This window comes from Barbus barbus, assembly GCF_936440315.1.
Source record: "Barbus barbus genome assembly, chromosome: 22".
In the NCBI taxonomy this organism is placed as follows: Eukaryota; Metazoa; Chordata; class Actinopteri; order Cypriniformes; family Cyprinidae; genus Barbus; species Barbus barbus.
This window is the reverse complement of record NC_136750.1, coordinates 21,286,753-21,309,320: the sequence shown is the minus strand read 5'-3', so window position 1 is coordinate 21,309,320 and position 22,568 is coordinate 21,286,753. Positions and strand designations below refer to the sequence as shown.

The window sequence follows — 22,568 nt, the reverse complement described above, 5'->3', positions numbered from 1 at the left end:
ACGGTGTAAGTAATATATCAAAATTTCACCATCATAGATCAAATATATTGTATCACCGTCAGGTTTTCCAAGCAATCTTACAGAATCTTACAGAAATTGTATCTGACCTGATCTCACTTTTATAAATGATTTTAAACAGAAACATCTGAATAAAGTTCTATCGAGTCGCGCGTGCTTCTGGGAAAAACCAGTTTGAACCAATCAGCGCGCGCTCAATGGAACCCGGGAGTTCACGAGGGGGTTGTGTTTAGCATAGCGGCTAAAGTGGAAATTATCGCGTTATAGCCGCTCTAAGGATTCACATTCTGGGAGGTGGGGTTGTTACATATGCGTTAATGAATTACCTAGTTAATAGTTAGTTAACTGAAGTCTCATTTGAGAGGTGTCTGTCTGGGACGCGTTTGCTCACAGCACCTCATGTCAAGTTAGCTTGCTAGCAAGTGACAGTCGTTTCTAGTCACTACTGTTGTTTCACAAGGTATCATTCATTCAATGTAGTACTAATTATGTGTTTTTATTTGTTGCATTTAATGGAAGTGCTTAAAATAAATGCGAACGTAATGGTACAGTTTATTTGACTTTATTAGTTGTAGTTAATCATATAAGTTAACATTGATATGTAATGTCATTGCAAATCACACAGTTACCACTGTATAATAATAATAATTTAATATGGAATGTCCTTCAAACTGTAGGTTTATCTATGTAATAAGCTTTCAGAGTTTCTTTCAGTTTTATTGTAATGAAAAGAGCTGTAGTAAGTGATCATTTGCTTTGTTACAGTTATTATGGTAACTACCATAACATTACAAATGATGTGCATATCACCATGTAACGTAGACATGCTCTTGTGTTGCTGTTAGGTGGAACAGGAGCTGCACATGGATACTGAGGGCTTCGGGGAACTCCTGCAGCAGGCAGAACAGCTTGCAGCAGAGACTGAGGCTGTGTCCGAGCTGCCCCATGTTGAGCGAAACCTACAGGAGATCCAACAGGCAGGAGAGCGACTACGTTCCCGCACTCTCACCAGAACCTCTCAAGACACAGCTGACGTAAAAGCGTGAGTTTTTAGTTTGGCGTCTGTATGTAAATTGGTGTGACACATTTTTTTGAAGTCATTTGGGTCAGCATATTATTTATGTACTGTCTTTTTTTTTTAAACTTCAGCTCCATCCTCTTGGGCTCTCGGGGTCTCGACATCTTCCATATCTCTCAGCGTCTTGAAAGTCTCAGTGCTGCCACTACATTTGAGCCTCTTGAGCCAGTCAAGGACACTGATATTCAGGTTAGTACATGTTTTACTTGGGTGGGTGTTTTTATTCCTAGTTGAATTTGATAATTTGCATACTTTATATCTCACCACTGCATGCATTGAGATGCAGCTGTTTAATGTCATATATTTATCCACTGCAGTAGTTGTTTGAACTGTAGTATCTGTTGATATCAAAGGGCTCTAATTATCTGGATGTACACTACCACTAAAAAGTATGTACAGCAAGTTCAAAACTTTGGGGTTGGTAGGATTTTTAAGTATTTAAATAGTATTAAAAAGGTTTTATCTGTTTGATCAAAATACAGTACAACATTATATCACACTATATTGTTAAAAATATTACATTTAGAACAGTATTGTGAAATATATATATATATATATATATATATATATATATATATATATATATATATAAATATAATTTATTCATGTCGAGGCAAAGCTGAATTTTCAGCAGCCATTACTCCAGTCTTTAGTCTGTCTTTTTATTTATATAGCACCATATAACTACAATGTTCATTGTCCAAGGTGCTTTACAATTCAAAGATAAAACCAAATACCAATACAAAGAAACACATATAACCCTAGCACACAGTTAAAAAGAAAGAAAGAACAAAAGGTTACATATACACATTATTTAAAAGCAAGAGAAAAAAAAGTAATCTTTAAGTTTATAATTATTATTATTTTACAGTGTCGCATAATCTTTCAAAAATCATTCTAATATGCTAATTTGGTGCTCAAGTAACATTTATTATTATTTTTTTATTAGTTTTCTTCTTTGATGAATAGAAACCTTTCTTACCCAGCATTTATTTCAAATGGAAATTTATAACAATGTGAAGTCTTAAATGTCACTTTTGATAAATGTAATCCTTGCTGAATAATAATAATAAAAAAATCTTACTCACCCCAAAACTTTGAACGATACTACACTACCAGTCAAAAGTTTTTGAACAGTGAGATTTTTAATGTTTTTCTAGAATTCTCTTCTGCTCACCAAGCTTGCATTTATTTGATCCAAAGTACAGCAAAAACAGTAATATTAATATTTTACTGTTTAAATGAACTGTTTTCTATTTTAATATATTTTAAAATGATATTTATTCCTGTGATTTCAAAGCTGATTTTTTATCATCATTACCCCAGTCACATGATCCTTAAGAAATCATTCTAATATTCTGATTTGCTTCGCAATGGTACTGTTTTTGCTGTATTTTGGATCAAATAAATGCAGGCTTGGTGAGCAGAAGAGAATTCTTGAAAAACATAAAAAAATCTCACTGTTCAAAAACTTTTGACTGGTAATGTATATTTGGAATTTTTGTGGTTTAATTTTAATTGTTTGGCATAACTCTTTCTTCTGGTAAAAAATCTATCCATAAATGATTGAATCTGAAATAAACCGAAACAAGCCATTTCATTAAAATGCCTTGCAAAGCACATTTGCTTGAATATTGTGTTGTGATGGAGTTTTTTATGTAGAAAATCAAGTTTTATCTTTTATTTTTATATTTCGAGAATCACTGTCTATCGTTGTCTTCCCTTTACATGTATACTGAGAGTAAATTGGAGCATTATGCCACCATTTTAATACAGATGTTCTCATCTAATCCATCAAATTTTTTATTTTAAATATTTTTTAAATAAGTTGACTCATTTCTTTGCTGTATTAAACTTCAGTTTGAAATTAATATGTCCCCTTTATTTGTGCCCTAAGTCTATTCAATTGGAAATCATTTGCTATTATGTTAAGGATGCTATTGTTAATTTTGAAATGCTATTTTTGAAAAGTAAATCCTAATACTTAATCTTCATTATTTAGATTTTCATTTGCAACATTTTTAAAAACAAGTTCAGATTTGATGCTAATGGTATAGAAGTTGATTTTCATTGCAGAAATGTTCTTACAACAATTAATGACTTAACATAAACCAGTGTTCAAAAGTTTGGTTTGGTCATATTTACTTGTGTTTTTTTAGTCTCATGTTCACCAAGGCTGCATTTATTTGATCAAAAATACTGCTAATATTATTACAGTTTAAAATAACTGTTTTCTCTTTAATATACTTCAAAATATCATTTGTTCCTGTGAAGGAAGATGTGGAATTTCTAGTCATTACTTCAGAATTCAGTGTTACATGATCCTTCAGAAATCATTCTAGTTTGCTGATTTGGTGCTCAAAACGTTTCTTATTACTATGATTGTTGAAACTGTTGTGCTCCTTGTTTGTTTTTTTTGGAAACCGTGATACTTTTTCAGTATTCTTCGATTAATAGAAAGTTGAAAAGAACAGCATTTATTGGAAATAGAATTTTCTTGCTGTAATTTAATTAATGCATCTTTGCACAATTAAAGTGTTAATTTCTTTAAAGAAAATAAGTAAATAAATACTGACCCCAAACCTTTAGCTTTTGTTAATGCTTTTCCCTGTTAGTGATGTACTCTGCAGTGTCGTCTTAATAGTTTGATGAGACATCCTGCATTACATCCTCAGTAGAAGCCAAATAAACATTTAAACAATCTCCACAATCAGCCCATTTATAATTAGCACTATGCTGTTGCCTTTAGAGCTTAAGATACAGGGTGGGTCTAATGGCTCTCAATCCCTGTCTATGCATTTATCTTAATGTCAACACGTTTTTCTGATATTCATGTTTTTGTATATTATCATTGCTTCTTAGTGTAACTTTTCTTGTGTTTACCATACATTTGTATTTCCTGTTGTTTTGATTTTGATTTGGGCATTTGTGAAGGCAGGCTGAGTGCACAGCTTTTAGAAATTATATAATGCATGCACTGAATTGGATTATAGTATGTGGTGTGACTTTGCTGTGGCAATGGGTTACTATTGAATTCAGTTCTAAGTGCTTCTGTAAGAGTAATACAGGCCTGAAAGCCAAGAGACGTGACGTGGCAAAACGTGAATCAGGCGAAGCATTATGTAATTCTTAAATTTTAAATTACACAGTCAAAATCATTACATCTTAAGCGTTTAGTGTTTTTGCTGACAGCTGCCATTGTAAATTAAAAGAACCAGATATGAAAATGAAAAATGACAAATGAACTGAATGATGTTCATGCCTTTGTGAAACAGTAGCTATAACAGTGGTTACTGCGCCCCCCTGTTGATGCTGCTGAAACCGGAGGATTTTTAGATTCAGATATATGAATTCATGCATTGCTAATGCCTTATTGCAGCTGTTATGATACACAAAGCACCAAAAAACATTTGTGTTCAGAGAGGGGCAGAAAGGTGGTGTTTATGGTGACTGCATTATGATACCACAGGTTTAGTGAATTATAGTGAGCTCACTAGAGCCAGGAATCAGCAGTGAAGTCAACTATGAGCTGGCAAACCACTTGAAATTAAAGCTGGAGTCATCTTGTGTTTTTTTTGTCCATGTTTGCACCTCACAGCATTGTGAGCCGATTGTACCATGCTCAAATTGTCCAATTTAATGCCTAAGTTTATTTAATTTAACATTTATTTAATGCCTAAGTGGCAAATATGTTTATAATTTCCGTCTGTATACATTTTAATGCTGTAAAGTAGTGACCTAAATGTATTTACACAAAATCACAGGAAGTAATATATCACTTGAATGTTATAAACTAAAGCCTTTTGGCTTAACTGTTCTTGTCATGCCATTTATTGTGGTCTGTAGCCTCATCCATCATCAGATGTCATAAGATCATGACAAACATGGTCTTTAAGGATTTCTATAGGACTATTTTGATCAACAAAAATGCTGCAAGTGATTTTTGTATTTACATTTAAGCTATTTGTTATGTGCGGTCAACTTTTGGTACAGTTTAAACAGTATGGGGGAAGATGTTAATTTTACTTTAATTCAATAAAAGAATGACACATTTTGGGGGGGGGACTGTCAAATATTCATCAGTTAATCTGTCTTAAAGACTCTGGACAGATTTTTGCATCAGTGCTCTGTACTTTTCTTAGTTATAAAATATGATATTCTTTATTTCTCTGCATGCTTTAGTTTGAAAGGAAACCACTGGATGAGTTTTTAGACACAGTATCGATTGTTTTAAGTTTTAAAGTGCGTCATTGTAGTAAATGCCGTTTTAACAATATTAATGATAATACTAAATCATGTCCAGAATAATATGAGTTAAAAGGAGCACTTTTGTGGTTTTGTGTCGATGAAGTAATGAGTCTTACTGAAGGGCCCTTTTATGTCTTTCTGAAGGGCTGTGGGGTATATAAGGATGAGAAACATTGATCTCATCTGGTGATTATGCAAATCTGTGTTTTCAGTGCTGTCAAAGATGAGAACATTTCTGTAGCCTGTATGAGAAAATCAAAAAGATTTTTTATTTTTTTCTCCCTCATTTTGGCTTTATTTGGATAATACAGTACAGAGCAGAAAGGAAGCAATGTGGGAGAGAATCAGGATCAGAAAGGACCACAAGTTGGGACTCAGTCTGGGAACTGTGTCATAGTGTTGCCCACCACATCAGTTGCTTTTTTTATTATTATTATTTTTTATTTTTTTTGCTGTTTTCAGAATCAAAAGATATTTTAGAGAAGTTTAACATTTCTGGGCAATCACACAGCCACACCCATCGAAATGTACAGGCAATGTTTAACAGAATGTGTCTTGTTGGTAGCAGCTGGATGATGTCCTCAATTACTTCTTACCATAAAAGATAGATGTATTTTCATTTGTTTGAATGTTATCAATGTGGATAGAGAATTGGCTGTTGACAAGTCGTGTAATGATCCACTTGGTTTTCGCTTCTTGAAGGTTCGAAGCAGTCTACCCCCACCCATCTTTTTCTGTGCTTATCTCTTCTCTCCTTCTCTTTCTCACTGTCTCTATCCCTCCCCCTCCTCTCCATCGTCTTTTTTGTCAGACATATTTTTGTGGTGGGCCTGCCAGAGTGCGACTCGGCTCTTACTGGAAGTGCACTTACTGCCTGGCACTTTCCTCACCTCCCTCCCTTGTCTGAATGTGTGTGTGTATGTGTGTGTGTGGCTGAAAATCTCTTTAGCATTTTCAGAACAACTCTGATTGACTCCAAGGGCTGTGAGATCTGATATCTCCCTTTTGTTGAACTTGTGTAACTGCTCTTCCATTTATCATCTTCATTCCCGTTATGTATCTCCGCCGTCTAAATCACCTATTGAAAAGATGTTCAGAATCGCATTAAACCCGCTGCTGAATAAAACAAAGATGCTGCAGGTGCCGTGCTCAGAATTGCACCATTACAATTGCGCCGAGACATCCAGATGTGCATCGACTCTGCGAGCTGGTTGCAGAGTGTGTGTAAATTGTATATTGTGCGTGCTCCATAAGGCTGCCGAGCTGCCTGCCTGCCTGAAGACAAAGGAAATGCACGCTGCTGATGAGGCGTAGTCTCCTGCCTTTCTCTCGCCTTCTGCGTTTGTGGGAAAGCTTGCAGCCTTCTGCAACCCACATGTTTCCTTCGTAAAAGCTAAATATAATTTTTCATTTTTACATCACAACAGTATGACAAACAAAGGCAGGAATGCCTTAGAATCTTATATCATGTAAATGAAAAGGTAAATGCTTTAAATGATGGATTGCAAGTAGGAGATTCACTACCCAAGCAAAATGGCGCAGAATCGGGCAATGCATCTCCTCTTTTTCTTGAACTCTCACTTCTGCTTACTTCCATCTTTCCTGCACCATGCCTTCACACCAGTGTGTTATCTAAGCAGACTCAACGGTAGGTGCAGGATAAGTGTAAATAGCTCTACATGTGGAGTCTGATCTCTGGTCAGTGCACTCTGCTCATTAACTAAACATGACTCTTAAGAGGATTATTAACCCAGTTTCTGGACAGGATGTCGAAAGCCATCAGGAGAGTTTGTGTGGGGGGTGATCCATTACCATAATTGCATTGCGCTAGCAGAAGAGGAAAAAGGAAGGATGCAGAGATGTTTAAAAAAAGGAAGAAATGAGTGAGTGAAAGAGGAGGCTGGCAGGGATGCTGGAGGAGAGATGATGAGGAGGGGTGGATGACTGATGGTGAACAAGCACATGGATCAGGTTGAATAATGACTTCTCAGATTCCCCCCTGTGTCTCTGGGCCGACTTGGTACGCTCCGCCTCCAACAATAAAGCAGCCCACAGTAACTCTGCTCGTGGCTCATATCTAGGTTCAGACCACTGGGCCGCCTTGAGGTAAAGAAGAGTGCATGTGGCAGAGATAGTGTGGGCCTCTGGTGAAGGAGGTCAGAAACGCCCTAAAAATGCACTGGCCCGCTTCTGCAGGACGAGGAAGATGGAGATGGCATGGGCAGAGGATGGGCACTCTGTTTCTAGACACTTTCACCTCTCAGCAGCACTTTCCCAGCAGGTTAAACCAGAGCATAAGTGAGTATCACCTACACGCACATGCATTCTACAGGCTTGCTATAGTACATATGCCTTGGTCAGTCCGTTTAGCCCTAAAGATGAGACTGTTGCTTTCTCCGAAGGGATGATGATGGCGGCGAGGAGGATGATGAAGACTTGTCTGTCACACAGGAAGTGGTGGGGTTAGGGTGGGGTTCCTTCACTCCTTCTCATTGTTCAGAAGTGAAAGAAAGGAAAAAGATGGATGTATAGATCTAGAGAGGGGTGTTTGAGTTTAAATCAAATGCTGTGAGTTCAGTTAGCACATGTATGCATGTCTTTTATACAGCTTGCATTCGATACAGCGAGCATTTGATGTTAATCCATGTCATATTTCCTGCTATGTGTTGTTAAAAATGCATTATACCTGATTTCAAAATGTATATACATCCACAAGAAGGTGTGTGCACCATGAACATGTATGAATTCTATATGTAGCATTCATTACAGTGTCTTTAATGAACATGTATGTGCTTCATATAGTAATGCCGTCTTTGTGATGCACTGTTTTTATCCAAATCAAACTCGCTCAATATTCGCTGCGCCTTGAATCTTCCAGAAGTACACGGTGCTTAATATGGCATACCGTAACCTCCCCTTTCAACCTATGTGATCTGTACTTTGTCAAGCTGCTTTATTTGCTGCCTTTAGTCACGCATTTATTTTGCTGTGGTCAGATGATTTAAAATGTGCATCAGAAAAGACATGCACGTAGTTTGGTATGAATTGCACATCTGATCTCTTATTGAACTTTTTTTTTTGTAATTAATAATGTCAAAAAATGCCATATGTGATGACACGCTTCACAGTATGCAGTAAGCATGATCTTGGATAAGGCATGACCCAAATGCATCCATGTAAAATGTGTTCCTTTTGTCAGCTAGTGCCTTGCTACTTGTGTACTTGATGCAGAGCGTGAATGCCTGAAGGTGGCGCTGTTCTATAGCTAGTGGTTGGAGGCACGGTGACTGAGCAAGAAATAGCGCTGCTAAGTATGAAATGTTGGCTGCTCCCACACCTTAAACTTCCCTCCACCCACCCACTTTCCATCTCCATATCCATCAACTCGGCTCTTTCGTTTGGATGCGTCATTTAGATGTTGCGTTCCCCAAATCAGAATAAATCAATCCTCATTTACAGCTGTCAGTCAGAGTGTGGATGGGGTGATGGGGGTCGTGCAGTCTCAGAGGGGGGAGGAAAAGAGTCATCGGGGGGAAGGGAGGACAGGCTTCAACTCGATCCTGACGACTTGGATTAAAAAAAAAAAAAGGGTGTGAATGGGGATCGGTGCCTACATTTCTAAAATCGAACAAATTTATTGATGAATTAAAGGAAACATCTCAAATCAGTGTTTATTCTTTTTTACGATTATGTGGTGTGCTTTTCATGACACGACCGTATTCAGTAAAAATCAAACCTCGAAAATGTGCCTGATGCTTTTTTTGACTCCATCTTTGTTGTAATAATAAAAGCCAATGGTTGCAGGGTCCAGTTCAGAGGTGGCATTTCTCTCCATCCTTCGAAAATTGGCTTTTCAGCCGTCTGATGATCCTCCAAACCCAACAGAACCAGCTTCCCCTTCCATCAGTACCACTCCCTATCCCAACCCCCTCTCAATGTGTGTGTGTTGCACGTGACTTCTCTGTCCTCAGGATCAGCTGCTGGATCTTTCTGTTCTCTGTTTAATCAAAACGAATGCGGGTGTGAGTGTTCGTTACCCATCTGTGCATCAAGTACGATCATTCCTAGTGCATCCATACAGGTTGCTCGAGCTGCACACTCGGCATCCAGTCAGAAAATGTAGCTTGTGTATCCTTGGAGGCTACTGATGTGTGCGTTTTCCATCTGTGATTGAACAAAGATGACGTTTTAGATGATGATGGCCCATAATTAGATATAAGCAGCTGTGGGCTTTGATTTCCAGTTGGTAACATTTTAGTCAGGGTTTAGTCTGATTTTAACTGTCAGTGTCCTAGAGAATAGTCTGAGAGTGGGAGATGGGTGGAAACCAAGCAGTTTGAACCACATTTTCCATACCCGTCCATTGCCTTCTTTGTGTAGGAATGTGGTTCATGTGTTCGCATGAATGTGGGGTTTCTTAAATGCGCAGTACTTTTAGTACACTTGAAAATGTAGTGAACCAAAGCTTTGCTGATCCAGCTCTGACCAGTCGAGAGCGGCCATTTTGGGCAAGTGATCTCGCACAGGGTCGATTCTAAGCACATTTTTAGCAGCGATTTCGATAATGATTGCAATTCTCCATCTCTGGCCTGTGAGGTTTGCATCTTGGAGGAAGTATGGAGGGAAGGAGAGCGAAAGCGAGAGAGGGCGTGTGCTCTGCATGCAGAAAAGGGGAAAGTAAGTTGCAGTACGTTTAACCTCCATGCCGTGTCTCTTGTTCCAGGGCTTTCTAAAGAACGAGAGAGACAATGCACTGCTGTCAGCCATCGAGGAATCACGCCGCAGGGTGAGCATCTTCCTTTACCTCTCTATATCCTTTTACAAACATTTATTTGCTCAGTCGATCAAACCATGTCTTTTTGTCCAGTGTAGAGAAAAGGAATGTGATTTTTAACAACGTTAAACTTCAGTGCAACTACATCCCACATTGCCCAGACATGTCAAATCTACGCAATTCATCTGACAGCTCCTTTAAAACAGTTTCCTTCCGATAGTTGCCAGAGGTTGTAGCTCTTTCGGTTTTAGGTCAAATCCCATTTTCCCCTTGTTGTCTCCTCAGCCATTGTCAGTGAGGTAAAAACAGGCCCTTTCACCTGTTATTATCCATCTCTCAGCAGAGAGCTGCTCTCTGCCAGGTCAATATCCCATCTATCTATCCTCTGTCTAGTCATCAAACCTCTCAGGAGGAGGAATGTCAGCAAAGAGATGGACAGAGGATAATTTGCTCACCAAAGAAGAGGTTTTACCCTCACAACACAGATGGCTTGTATAAGACAAGTGAAAAGTGAAAGTTTTGGGTCCTCAAGCACTGCAGTAAAATTGATGTCCCTCACAGGCAGGCCCAAAATCAACTTGTTTTCCTTTAAATAAATTTTTTTATACAGATTTGTAACATTATATTATAACAGTGCAATTATTTAGTTGTCATAGGTGTGACAAAAAGCCAGTCTCCATTTATAATGGTAAATGTCAGGAAAAAAAGTGACAACTCATCATGATTTATTTCCTCATATTTTTATTTTTGCGGCGTTTTGAGGAATATTCCACTTGTATATGACGCCACATGAAGAGATGGGCAAAAACTAGGCTTAACATCCTAGTTTACTTTAGCAGACCATTTTTATTTGAATCTTGCATGTCACTTACATCAGCATGTGTCAAACAATCGTTCTTAAAATTTGACAAACCATGTGCAACTGCAGTTTCTAATAAAATTACCATCCAACTGGCGAGTATTCACTCTACTCTCCAAAGCCAATTTTTACTTGCATTTGGGCATTTTGAGCATTCATTTTGGACCCCAAGTGAGAATGAAGTAAATTGCAGGATGATTAATGGCTATTTTGACCCAGCAAAATCATCTGGAGTACAGTTAGATCCTGAAGGGCCTATAAAGCCAAGCCATACGCTATTGTTTTCCCCCCTAAAAATTTTTTTTCCCCCATTTGATTTTGTTCCATTCTCCCCATTTGTAAGTCGCTTTGAATAAAAGCATCTGCTAAATGTAAAAACGAAACCCTCGTGAGCGTTTTCTCTTGAAATTTTACCTGACTGACATTAACTTCAGCACGTCGTACTGATAATATCGCACTCCATCATTATGCTCTATTCCAAAATCTCTTCCTCCAGAGTTCAGAAGCCTTTTTAATTAGAACGCTTGCAATTATCACACGTTAATCCGCCGGGACAGAGTAAAATAGACTAAAGGTCTTCGGATTCAATCAGGGTATGGGCTAAATTGGTGGTAGGCGTGAAGACAGACCCAGATAGCGGCACAGTTCCATTAGCGAGGCCTCCACGCATCCAGGCTTTAGCGGGCCAGACCCAGTTTGATTCTCCCCAGGCCCAGCTCTTGTTCCTTGTCCCTCGGATGTGGGATTGGGGGAGGGGTGAAGATAGTGGTGCCCGTTAGTGCTTATTGTGCACAGCATGCTTCCCAGATCCAGGCTGCTCCCTTCTTACTCCACTAGCTATTTTTACTGCGTCACATGTTGGGTAACCTATATATTCGCTGAAGGCTTTGTAGTTTCAACTCGTTTTACTATCATTTATCACATTTTTTATGTGTGATTTGTACCTTGTCCCCTATCTTTCACTTGTTCTGTCTTTCTTGCAGACATTTCTGCTGGCGGAGGAGTACCACAGAGACTCTATGTTGGTGCAGTGGGAGCAGGTGAAGCAGAGAGTGTTGCACACCCTGCTGGGAGCTGGAGAGGATGCACTGGACTTCAGCCAGGAAGTGGAGGTATGAGGAACAACACGCCACATGAAACGCAATACACATGCAGGATAGATGTGATATAACTCCCTTGTAAGATATGTAATAGCACACACTCACCTCACTTCACACGTGGTGTATCTGTGAAGTGCAAATGTTCTCATTTAGCATCTTAAGGAGCTTGTTCAGATCTGTTGGCGTGATATACACCCAGCCTGTGGCTACATTTGTCCTGGATCTGTTTGTCAGTGAAATCTTATCTGGCAAAAGCTTTTTATGTAGTTCTTTTCAGAATAGGACATTTAGACCTGATTGTTTTTTAGTAATTATAAAAAAAAGTAACAAATCGTTATGTAAAGATAACATCCAGTGGGCCTTAAAGTAATTTATGCACTACAAGCATCACCAAAAGGATTAATAAAAAGATATTGATATAAACTAAATCTACATCTATCTATCTATCTATCTATCTATCTATCTATCTACACACACACATATATATATATATATATATATATATATATATATATATATATATATATATATATATATATATATCATGTATGTATGTATGTATGTATGTAGATTTAGTTTTTAAATTTAGTTATATATAAGCTATATGTGTGTATAAAATATTAGATTTAATTTTATATTTCATTCATATTACATGACATACTCTCTTGTATGCTGTGAGAATTTTAATACATATTTATGTATGTATTAAAATTTATAAATATATATTTATACATTTATACTTTTTAAAAAAAAAATGATTTTTTTGCTTTAAATCTATTGTTATATTCATATGCTCACATCATATAAAAGTCACGTGACCGTAAGATGGGATGACATTGGCTGCTTTTAGTGGGTATTATTCGTAAAATAAAGGCTCTTTTGGCAGCATTGCTCACATCTCTGCTGTCACAAAATGGAGAGGTGAGTAAGAGGGAAGGATGTAGAAAACATCAAACATTGAAGATGACAAGCGCTCCTCTTCTAAATAATATATACCAAAAAAAACGCAATAAGAACCATATAAGTGGAACAATAGTCTGTCTACGGCAAACAGTAACGGTCTTTTTGAGAAGGCGAAACCTTAGAATATGCTTCTGTCTTTCCTTTTATTTCCTATAAAGGATTCAAGAAGAATGTAGTGTTTGGGCAAATTTGGACACAAATGCACGTATGTTTGTGTGCTCTAGGAGATTTTTGACTGCTGTCCTGCTGTTTTAATTATTAAACAGCAGTTAAATTTCCATGTGTGACCTGCTGTTCACTTGCTATGCCAGGAGCTCTCTCTTCCTTGTACCACCAGCCTGGGTCGCCCCCTCCCCACTACATAGTCACATAAACTACAACGCCTCAGTGGCTTTCTTGCCAGGCTGTTCATGGAATTTGTTACTGTGGAGTGCGCGCGTGTGTGTGTGTGTGTGTGTGTGTGTGTGTGTGTGTGTGTGTGTTGTTGAAATTTATTTCAATTAAAGCACCATATGCTTCATCTGTCAAATCTTTCTTGGTACATGTGACATTTTTTCTTTAGAAGAGAAATTCATGTCCACATTTTAAGGTTTTTCTGTCTGTCTCTCTTTCTCTGTGTATTCACAACACTGAGCTGTGTGCTCTCAAGCGAGAGTTATGTTCTTCACAATGGCTTCACGCTACATTGGTCGCTGCATTTAGATTAAAACAACTCTCTGAGATAAACGCAGCTTGTGCACTTGTCAAACCCACGCTTTTACAGGCGCACATATGCACACCTACACACGTAGAGAATATTAATATGGTCTCGTTGTGTAGACGTCCTTGTTTGTGCCCTAACGACTGTTGCTATGTGCCCTACAGCCCAGTTTTGTGAGTGAGGTCGGAGTTCCAGGACGCAGTGCACTGGATAGTGTGGAAGTTGCCTACAGCCGACAGGTTTGTAGAAAGCCATACCTATACAACATAAGCACACACATAAAGGAAAAAAGGAAAATAAAAAGTGCTATACATATCTTTATAAAACATTCTGTACATTTCCTTCATTTAGTGTGTGTGTGTATAATAATGTATAAAAATATGCCTTTAATTTATTTTATTAATGGATGATTTAAATGATATAAAAGCTTTAGTACACAATATGCATGCATGGTCAATCATCAAAATGCTATAATTTCTGGTAGAAAGTACTTTTTATACATCACACAGAAATTGGACAACATCATCCGACTCCTTTTCAGTTAGTTAAGCTTAGCTTTTCTCTTAACTAGACAAGAATAAATGTGCTGTGTTTTGCAAGCCTAGCTTGATTGATCGAAAAGATTGATTGGCTGGAACGAATCATGATGGGTAAGCTCCCAATCTATCCATAAAGGGGAGGGCCGTCTCTCACTCTCTCCTCCTTTTGTTCTCTTTTTTTTTTTTTTTTGTCAGATCTCTCTTTTATTGCCTTTGTCCTTTTTTTCGAATCATGTGTCGCCACATCGCCTGTGGAGTCATCTTCCTGATCTTTGTGCTCTTTTTTGAAGACCTTGTAAACATTTTCATCCTGTTTGTTTTGTTTTTCATCGTCCTACACTTCACCTCCAGATAATAGCAGATCCCAGCAATGAAGAGCCCGGCCTTAGGCAGCAATCGGTCTTTGACCTACATTCTCAATTTGCATTTTTCCTCTTTTGTTTAGATCTATATCTTCAATGAGAAGATAGTAAATGGGCATCTTCAACCCAACCTGGGAGATCTCTGTGCCTCAGTAGCCGAAAGCCTGGATGATAAGGTATGTCACATTCAGCGTGGCTTCACTGTGTGTCTGTGCTTCCTGTCTCAGAAATATAGGGGAGTGATTGCTTTAATAGTGATTCTGTAAAGTTGTCTGTGCATGTGTTTGCAGAACGTGTCAGACATGTGGCTCATGGTGAAGCAGATGACAGACGTTCTGTTGGTGCCAGCAAAGGACACGCTGAAGTGCCGAGTGTCTGTGGACATGCAGATGGCCTTTGTCAGACAAGCCCTGCAGTTCCTGGAGAACAGGTAAGGAAGGAAATTTCAGCTTGCTTATTGTTTAGAGAAATAATATTGACAAATTAGTTTTAAGTAGGGATGTTGCTATATTGAAATTACCAGTAGGCAAAAATTATTTATATATAAATAATTATTTTAAAAACGATATGCTTAACTTAGTATTATGAGCACTTCCTGTGTCTATTTGCCTCTTTAAGATGAATCACTTCATGTATTCCCCAATTGTAAGTTGCTTTGGATAAAAACATTGCTAAATGAATAAATGTAAATTATGCTAATGGAGACTAAATATGATTGTCAGAGTTTTTCAACAAAATAGTTTTCAGTAATTTTTTATCATTTAAATAATAATTATTGATTTTAAATAAACTTTAAATTGATTATTATATATATATATATATATATATATATATATATATATATATATATATATATATATATATATATATATATATATATATATATATATATATATATAAGATTTAAATAAAAACAATAAAGTTTCAGTGTAGAGTTGTACAACTTATTCTTTGTTTAGTGACTTCCAGTTTATTGTGGAAATTTGTTGTACAATTCTGAAGTTACACTACCACTGAAAAGCTCGGAAAGATTTTTAAAAATGTTTTTGAACGAAGTCTCTTCTGCTAACCAAAGCTGCATGTATTTGTTTTAAATAATTTTAAAATACAGTTTAATAGCAATTTGAATGTATTTTAAAATAATAATTGCTGAAATGGCAAAGCAGGATTATCAGCAGCCATTATAACTTTCTTTAGTGTCACATAATTCTTTTAGAAATTATTCTAAAATCCTAATTTGTTGCTCAATAAACATTTCTTAATATTATCAATTTTATCATTGTTATTAATGTTGAAAACAGTTGTGCTGCTCAATGTTTGCGAAAACTGTGATATATTTTTAATAGAAAGTTAAAAAGAAACACCCTTCTATTTGAAAAAAGAATTGTAACTTGAACTATTTAATGCATCCTTGCTAAATAAAAGTAGTAATTTCATGCCAAAAAGTATTACTGACCCCACATTTTTGAATGGTAGTGTATGTTTACGGTTCAAGTTGATTTCATATTTGTGAATATTGATTCTGTGCTCTCCTCCAAAATATGTAATGATTTTGCTCTTATGTTGATTAAATCTTGCTTACAGGACACCGTGAGTTCAGGTTTGTGAACTAGCCATTTTGTTAGTCAATTTATTTCAGTCAGTCTAATCAGTCTGAATCAAATATTTTTTTTTTAAACATTTAGTTCTAACAGGATAATGGCAAAAGCATTTAAATTCACTGGTCAGAAAGTTAGTGAACCCTGTATGTACTTATATCCACTCGAAAAATGGACTGCTTGTGTCTCTCTTCTACAGCTATAAAAATTACACTATGGTCACTGTTTTTGGGAATCTGCACCAGGCTCAGCTGGGTGGAGTACCTGGCACTTATCAGCTCGTATGCAGCTTTCTGAACATCAAGCTGCCGACTCCGCTGCCAGGCATGCAGGTACTGCAGCAGAATGTGTCCACACCACACAGCACAGGCAGCACTACATCATACAGACTAGATGCCTTCACTGCAGATACTCTCGAGTCAACTGCGCAGAATGTGGCTTGCCGTAGTTTTGATGATCGCAGTGGATTCTCCCTGCATGGGCCAATAAGCTGCTTATTTCAGACTTGAAAGTAAAAAGGGGGTAAATGGACGCAGTGTGACCCAAGGATAAACCCTGCTGCGTGTGTATGTGTGTAACAGGACGGCGAAGTGGAGGGACATCCAGTGTGGGCTCTGATCTACTTCTGCCTGCGTTGCGGAGACCTGTCTGCAGCCATGCAGGTGGTGAACAGGGCACAGCATCAGCTGGGCGACTTTAAGATTTGGTTTCAGGAATACATGAACAGCCCCGACCGACGGTGAGAACGCACAGACACTCATCCCAAAACTAGATCACTTCCTAAGAGGACTATTTCTCCTCTGTTTTTGGTAACTACTTCTCTCTCTTGTGCGGTTGCCCCAACTTGCTCCCTTTTCGTCTCTCATGCATAAGTTTGAATCTTAAAACTGAATAATTCTGTAAATCTGTTTTAGGATTCAGTGTATATTTATTAAACTGCACTGTTCTTTTCAGTTTGTCTCCTGCTACGGAGAATAAACTACGACTTCATTACCGACGTGTGCTGAGGAACAGCGCTGACCCCTACAAGCGCGCGGTCTACTGCCTTGTCGGCAAATGCGACATCGGCGACAATCATGGAGAGGTGGCCGATAAGACGGAGGACTACCTGTGGCTCAAGGTCAGATATAGTGACAGATATAGACCTAATTGTATATCAGTTTGTTACAGTTAATATTTTTTACTAATGTTTTGAGCCATGTTCTGTGTCCATGTCCAGCTGAATCAAGTGTGTTTTGATGAGGATGGCAGCAGTTCCCCTCAGGACAGAATGACTCTAGCCCAACTTCAGAAACAGCTACTGGAGGACTATGGTGAGACTGTCACCATATATATATATATATATATATGCACTATATACTTTTATTTAATTGAAACATTTATGTCTATTATCACGTATACTCTGTCAAAACTAGGTTATAAAAAATAAGATTGTGAGCTGTTCTGTGACAGACAGGTTTCAGCTGGATTCAGAGAAAACGCATCGTGAATATTTTGGAGAAAAAAAATTACTGTCACAAGGGAATCCTAACTGCTTCTGTTAAACTGGATTAAGATGACTACACTATTAAATAATATTACGGTTACAAAATTCAGGCAGTATATCTTAATCTCAGCTCTTTAAAACAAGTGGTCTCTCTGAGTGAGTGAAACTCAGATCAAATTATTCCATACAGCCAAGAAATCAGCCCACTTATTTTTAGATTCACTCCAGTCCTAAAGGAAGAGATTTAAATGGGCATTTGAAAGACTAGGAAGTTAGTCAGTATGCAACCCCCGCTATTCAGTCTCTGCCAGTGTGCCTAACCCAGATAAAAGTGTATGTCATTGTGCTGTTTTCTCATGGCTTAAACTTCTCCTCACCCAGTTTTAAAAAGGCATCCGCTTAGTTTCTTCCACCTGCCTGATGAGTCAGTCTTATCTCGCTGGCGCTCCTGCAGTACACCACATTAAAGACTCCCTCTATTGCTGATAAAACTCCTTCACTCCCAGCTGCGCAGCCATTACGCTCCATGCAAAGTCGCATCAGGTCTTTTCAATGCCGCTTTAAGACGTCAGTTTTAACCGCAATTTAAATGAGGGGATTATTTCAACTCATGCAAATGGAAATGAACGGCCTATTTAAGCACTTCACAGCTGAGGAAGATTTATGTGGAACCTATTACTCGCTTAAAGAAGCATTCAAATTCCTTAAATTACAAATCTTTACTGGCTGCATTTGTATGTGCACATTCCCAATATGTGGTTTATAATGTTCTGTAAGTGGTTTTGGATTATCCCAAATGCTCATAATGGTGTTGCATTATTTAAATTGTTTTCTGCAGGTGAGTCCCATTTCTCGGCCAGCCACCAGCCATTCCTGTACTTCCAGGTGCTTTTCCTGACTGCACAGTTTGAGGCGGCCATAGCGTTCCTTTTCCGAGTGGAGCGTCTGCGCAGCCATGCCGTTCACGTAGCTCTGGTGCTGTACGAACTCAAACTGCTGCTTAAATCATCGGGCCAGAGCGCACAACTCTGTAAGTTCTGATCAATAAGTGATAACTTAATAGTATATGGTTTCTGTTCTAAAGAGGTTTCTGGTCTTTTCTCAGTGAGTCAAGAGGCTGGAGATCCTCCAATGGTGCGAAGGCTCAACTTCATCAGGCTGCTTATGCTCTACACCCGCAAGTTTGAGTCCACAGACCCACGAGAGGCCCTGCAGTACTTCTACTTTCTCCGGTAATGGTCGTCCTTACCCCAGCTGATGCTATTGGGTCATTTAGGGTAACATACTAAAAGAGCTGTCAAGCAAATCTATACTTCAACACACCAGACCTGTTATAAAATCAGCTTGTTTCCTGTTTGATCAGTGGCTGAACTATAAGTCATGTAATTTTCTCTGAAAATACTGAGTGAAATCCCTCTCTGAGAAGAGATTAATGTGTCATGAATAACTCAGAACCTTCCACGAATGATCCATGAATAATTAAACCTATTCCATGCACACTGAATTCGATGCTAACTCGACCCATTGTTTTAAGAGACCTCACAAGCACCGTTACAAAAAGGAAACAGTTGATCTTTTAAAGGTCTTTCATCTCGGGGGTTTGCACGCATATCACAAAGCGAACACGTTCCTATGCAGGCCCAAGTGCTTTCTTGCTACAAATGGTGAAAACTCACAATCACTGTTCTCTGATTGGCCACAGGAATGAGAAGGACAGTCAAGGAGAAAACATGTTCATGCGCTGTGTCAGTGAGCTAGTCATCGAGAGTCGGGAGGTAAGAAACATGTGCGAGCTCAATGGAGGAAGCGTTTCTGCATACTAATTGCTATTATTATTACATAATATCTGTCAATAACTAACTCTCTTCCTGTAGTTCGATATGCTTCTTGGAAGACTCGAAAAAGATGGAAGCAGAAAGGTATGTTGGAGGCTTTTGTTGTAAAATCACCTGACTTGCAGACAGTGAACACGCCACTGTTCTTTCACGGTAACTCGCTCGTTCGTTATTGTGTTCGCTCAGCCTTGCAGGGTTGTGTAGAATGTGCTATTGTCTCAAAGGCCTTTGCAGCACACTCTGGCCTTTCATGCTCTCAAAGCAATTTGACAACACCATTGTGCATTCAGTCTTCCTCAGCTCTAAGCAGTGTTTGTTTGAATCCCTTCAGCCCGGCGTGATTGACAAGTTTGCCGGAGACACGCGGGCCATCATTACCAAGGTGGCCTCGGAGGCCGAGAACAAGGGGTTGTTTGAGGAGGCCGTCAAACTGTACGAGTTAGGCAAGGTAAGATAAGTTGTGACGTGCCGTTGGGTTGATTAGTCTCATGTTGATTGTGCCCAAAGCATCTTTTGTTTCCTGCATCAGAATGCTGATAAGGTTCTGGAGCTGATGAACAAATTGTTGAGTCCAGTTATCGCTCAAGTCAGCGAGCTCCAGTCCAACAAAGAGCGACTCAAAAACATGGCAGTGGCTATTGCTGAACGGTGAGCATTTTGCACACAGACCTCTATAAACTGTAAAAGCCCTTTTCTGCCTAAAGTACAATAAAAATGTATCATAATCCCAACTTTATATCTCACTACATAACTTCATCTCATTATTGCAACTTTATATTTCACAGTGTGATTTTATATTCCCCAAATTGTGCATTTATATCTCCCAAATGCAACTTAATATGCTATATAACTCTCAATTATGACTTGGCCTCTTCTGATTGCAACTCACAATTGTGACTTCATATCTTTCTGTTGTGATTATACAACTGCTGCAACTTTATATCTCCCAATTGCAACTTTGTAGCTGTTGCAATTTTACGTCTTGCAGTTGCAACTGATAATTTAAACTATATCTACCAATTGTAATTTCACATATCACAATGTATTTCTCAGTTGCAATTTGTCAGTCACGACTATATATTTTGCATTATTACAACTTTTCTTCTCAATTACTACTTTGTCTCCTAATAGCATCTTTATACAGTATCTCACAATTGTGACCTTTATATCTTGCAATTGAAACTTTTTCTCATAATAGTGATTTCTATTTTCTAAATGTGATTTTATTTCTTGCAAAGTGACTTTGTATTTTGCAATTGTGACATTATCGCTAATGCAGTTTAATTTCTTTTTTTTTATCTCACAATTACTTAATTTTGAGGCAGAAACAGGCTTCCATAATGAGCCTCCATCATGTTTTTTTGGTTTAGATTGTAGTTTCAATGAACACCAAATGGATTCTTGTATTTCTTGAGCACAGGTACCGTACTAACAGTATAGCTGGGGAGAAGTCTGTGGACGGCTCCTTCTACCTGCTACTGGACCTCATGACGTTCTTTGATGAGTACCATGCTGGCCACATAGACCGAGCCTACGATGTAAGTCACCTGAAGACCCCTGTTGAACTTCGGCACATTCTGCCAGGCATTAATCTTTATTTTTGTGCCATTCTGTGTCAGGTGATTGAGAGGCTAAAGCTGGTTCCCTTAAGTCAGGACAGTGTGGAGGAGCGGGTTGCAGCATTCAGAAACTTCAGCGACGAGGTAAGAGATCTGAAAGCATTAGCATAAATCACCTACTTGCTGTTATTTCAAATGCTAAGCTGTTGTCGTTTCAGGTGACCCCAAATTAATACGTCTTTTCAAATCTTTGCTTTTTGGTTGAGTTGACTAAAAACTAGTCTGTATCATTTTTAAAAACTATTCTTTTTTTTAATGACCAGCATGGAGACCTTTATTAACATGACATTCTCTCCATTGTGTTCTAATCTTTTCACAGATAAGACACAATTTGTCAGAGGTTCTGTTGGCCACAATGAATATCCTGTTCACACAGTACAAGCGTCTAAAGGGGGCTGCAGCAGGGACGCCAGGAAGACCTCAGCGTACCCTAGAGGACAAAGACATGGTAAAACATTTTCAAAGTTAAAATGCTTATTCAACTATAAAGCTGGACATTGGACACACACTGTGATGATGCATGTTAATTGTGATTAGCTCTTCTCAAGTGTGTGTGTGACCACCGGTGGTTGCATTTGTCTACTTTCTCTGCAGCTGCTGCGCAGTCAAGCCCGGGCTCTGATCACGTTTGCGGGAATGATTCCGTATCGGATGGCTGGAGATACTAATGCCAGACTGGTTCAGATGGAGGTCCTAATGAACTGAAACCCACCTTCACTCTTCTCCAGCAGCTCTCTTTCGTTGTCCTCATTCCATCATTACTTTTGTCAACTTATATTTGTATTTTTTTCCATTATTTGAAATAAAAAAAAATGAAGTTCAGTTTTGTTTCAATTTAATTTCTTATATCATAAACCTCTTTTTTCAGTTTTTTAATTTGATGTGACATTGTTTTGTCCTGCATTTTCTATTTATTTGATTTCAGTTGCATATCAGTTTTATTTTAAAAGCCATAGTCTCATATAAAAGCTTTGACACTAATCAAATACATCTTATCACTCATGAAATCTAATATCAATCCAATATGAAATCCAGTGCAAACAATCAATGTGCACATCTCATGACAATAGTATACTTTATTATGTTATTAACAGTAAGATTAGCCACTTTGGTGGATTTGGTTGCGGCCAACAATCTGTGTACTGTATATACGTGGTTCTCACAGAAAAACTTTGTGAAAAAGCATAGAAATGTAATAAAAGTCAGAGCTTTCTTTAGTGACTATACATTTTACTAGTTAAATGTTTTATTGACTACACGTTGTTGATAGAGCTTGTGTTTTGTGAGCAAGTGTTTCTTTTAAGGGAAGCACTTTACAATTTGTCCCCATTAGTTAATGCATTAACTAACACTGAGCAACACATTTGTTACAGTATTTATTCATCTGTT

At 38.1% G+C, this 22,568-nt stretch overlaps 1 protein-coding gene across 2 annotated transcripts; it reads left to right on the top strand.

Moving 5' to 3' along the window:
- Positions 1-199: 199 nt before the first annotated feature.
- LOC306888438 (nuclear pore complex protein Nup93-like) lies at positions 200-22,404 on the top strand. 2 transcript variants are annotated; one of them, XM_079446739.1, is made up of 22 exons: positions 200-312; positions 864-1,060; positions 1,168-1,285; positions 10,068-10,130; positions 11,961-12,089; positions 13,905-13,979; positions 14,725-14,817; positions 14,932-15,071; positions 16,439-16,571; positions 16,821-16,978; positions 17,194-17,359; positions 17,459-17,552; positions 18,564-18,755; positions 18,831-18,957; positions 19,428-19,500; positions 19,600-19,644; positions 19,892-20,008; positions 20,090-20,208; positions 20,981-21,098; positions 21,180-21,263; positions 21,499-21,627; positions 21,774-22,404. In XM_079446739.1, exons 2-22 carry the CDS (start codon positions 882-884, stop codon positions 21,882-21,884), a joined length of 2,463 nt encoding a protein of 820 aa, XP_079302865.1. In that variant the 5' UTR covers positions 200-312; positions 864-881; the 3' UTR covers positions 21,885-22,404. The 2 variants fall into 2 exon arrangements, with proteins under 2 accessions (XP_079302865.1, XP_079302864.1); XM_079446738.1 differs by having other exon boundaries at positions 200-478.
- The last annotated feature ends 164 nt before the right edge of the window (positions 22,405-22,568 follow it).

What these genes read in the sequence shown, in the direction of transcription:
- LOC306888438 (XM_079446739.1), top strand. Translation starts at nt 882, where the DNA reads ATGGATACTGAGGGCTTCGGGGAACTCCTGCAGCAGGCAGAACAGCTT. An exon ending in TCAAGGACACTGATATTCAG is followed by an intron (nt 1,286 to 10,067) that starts GTTAGTACATGT and finishes CTCTTGTTCCAG; the next exon opens with GGCTTTCTAAAGAACGAGAG. An exon ending in AACTGTACGAGTTAGGCAAG is followed by an intron (nt 20,009 to 20,089) that starts GTAAGATAAGTT and finishes TTCCTGCATCAG; the next exon opens with AATGCTGATAAGGTTCTGGA.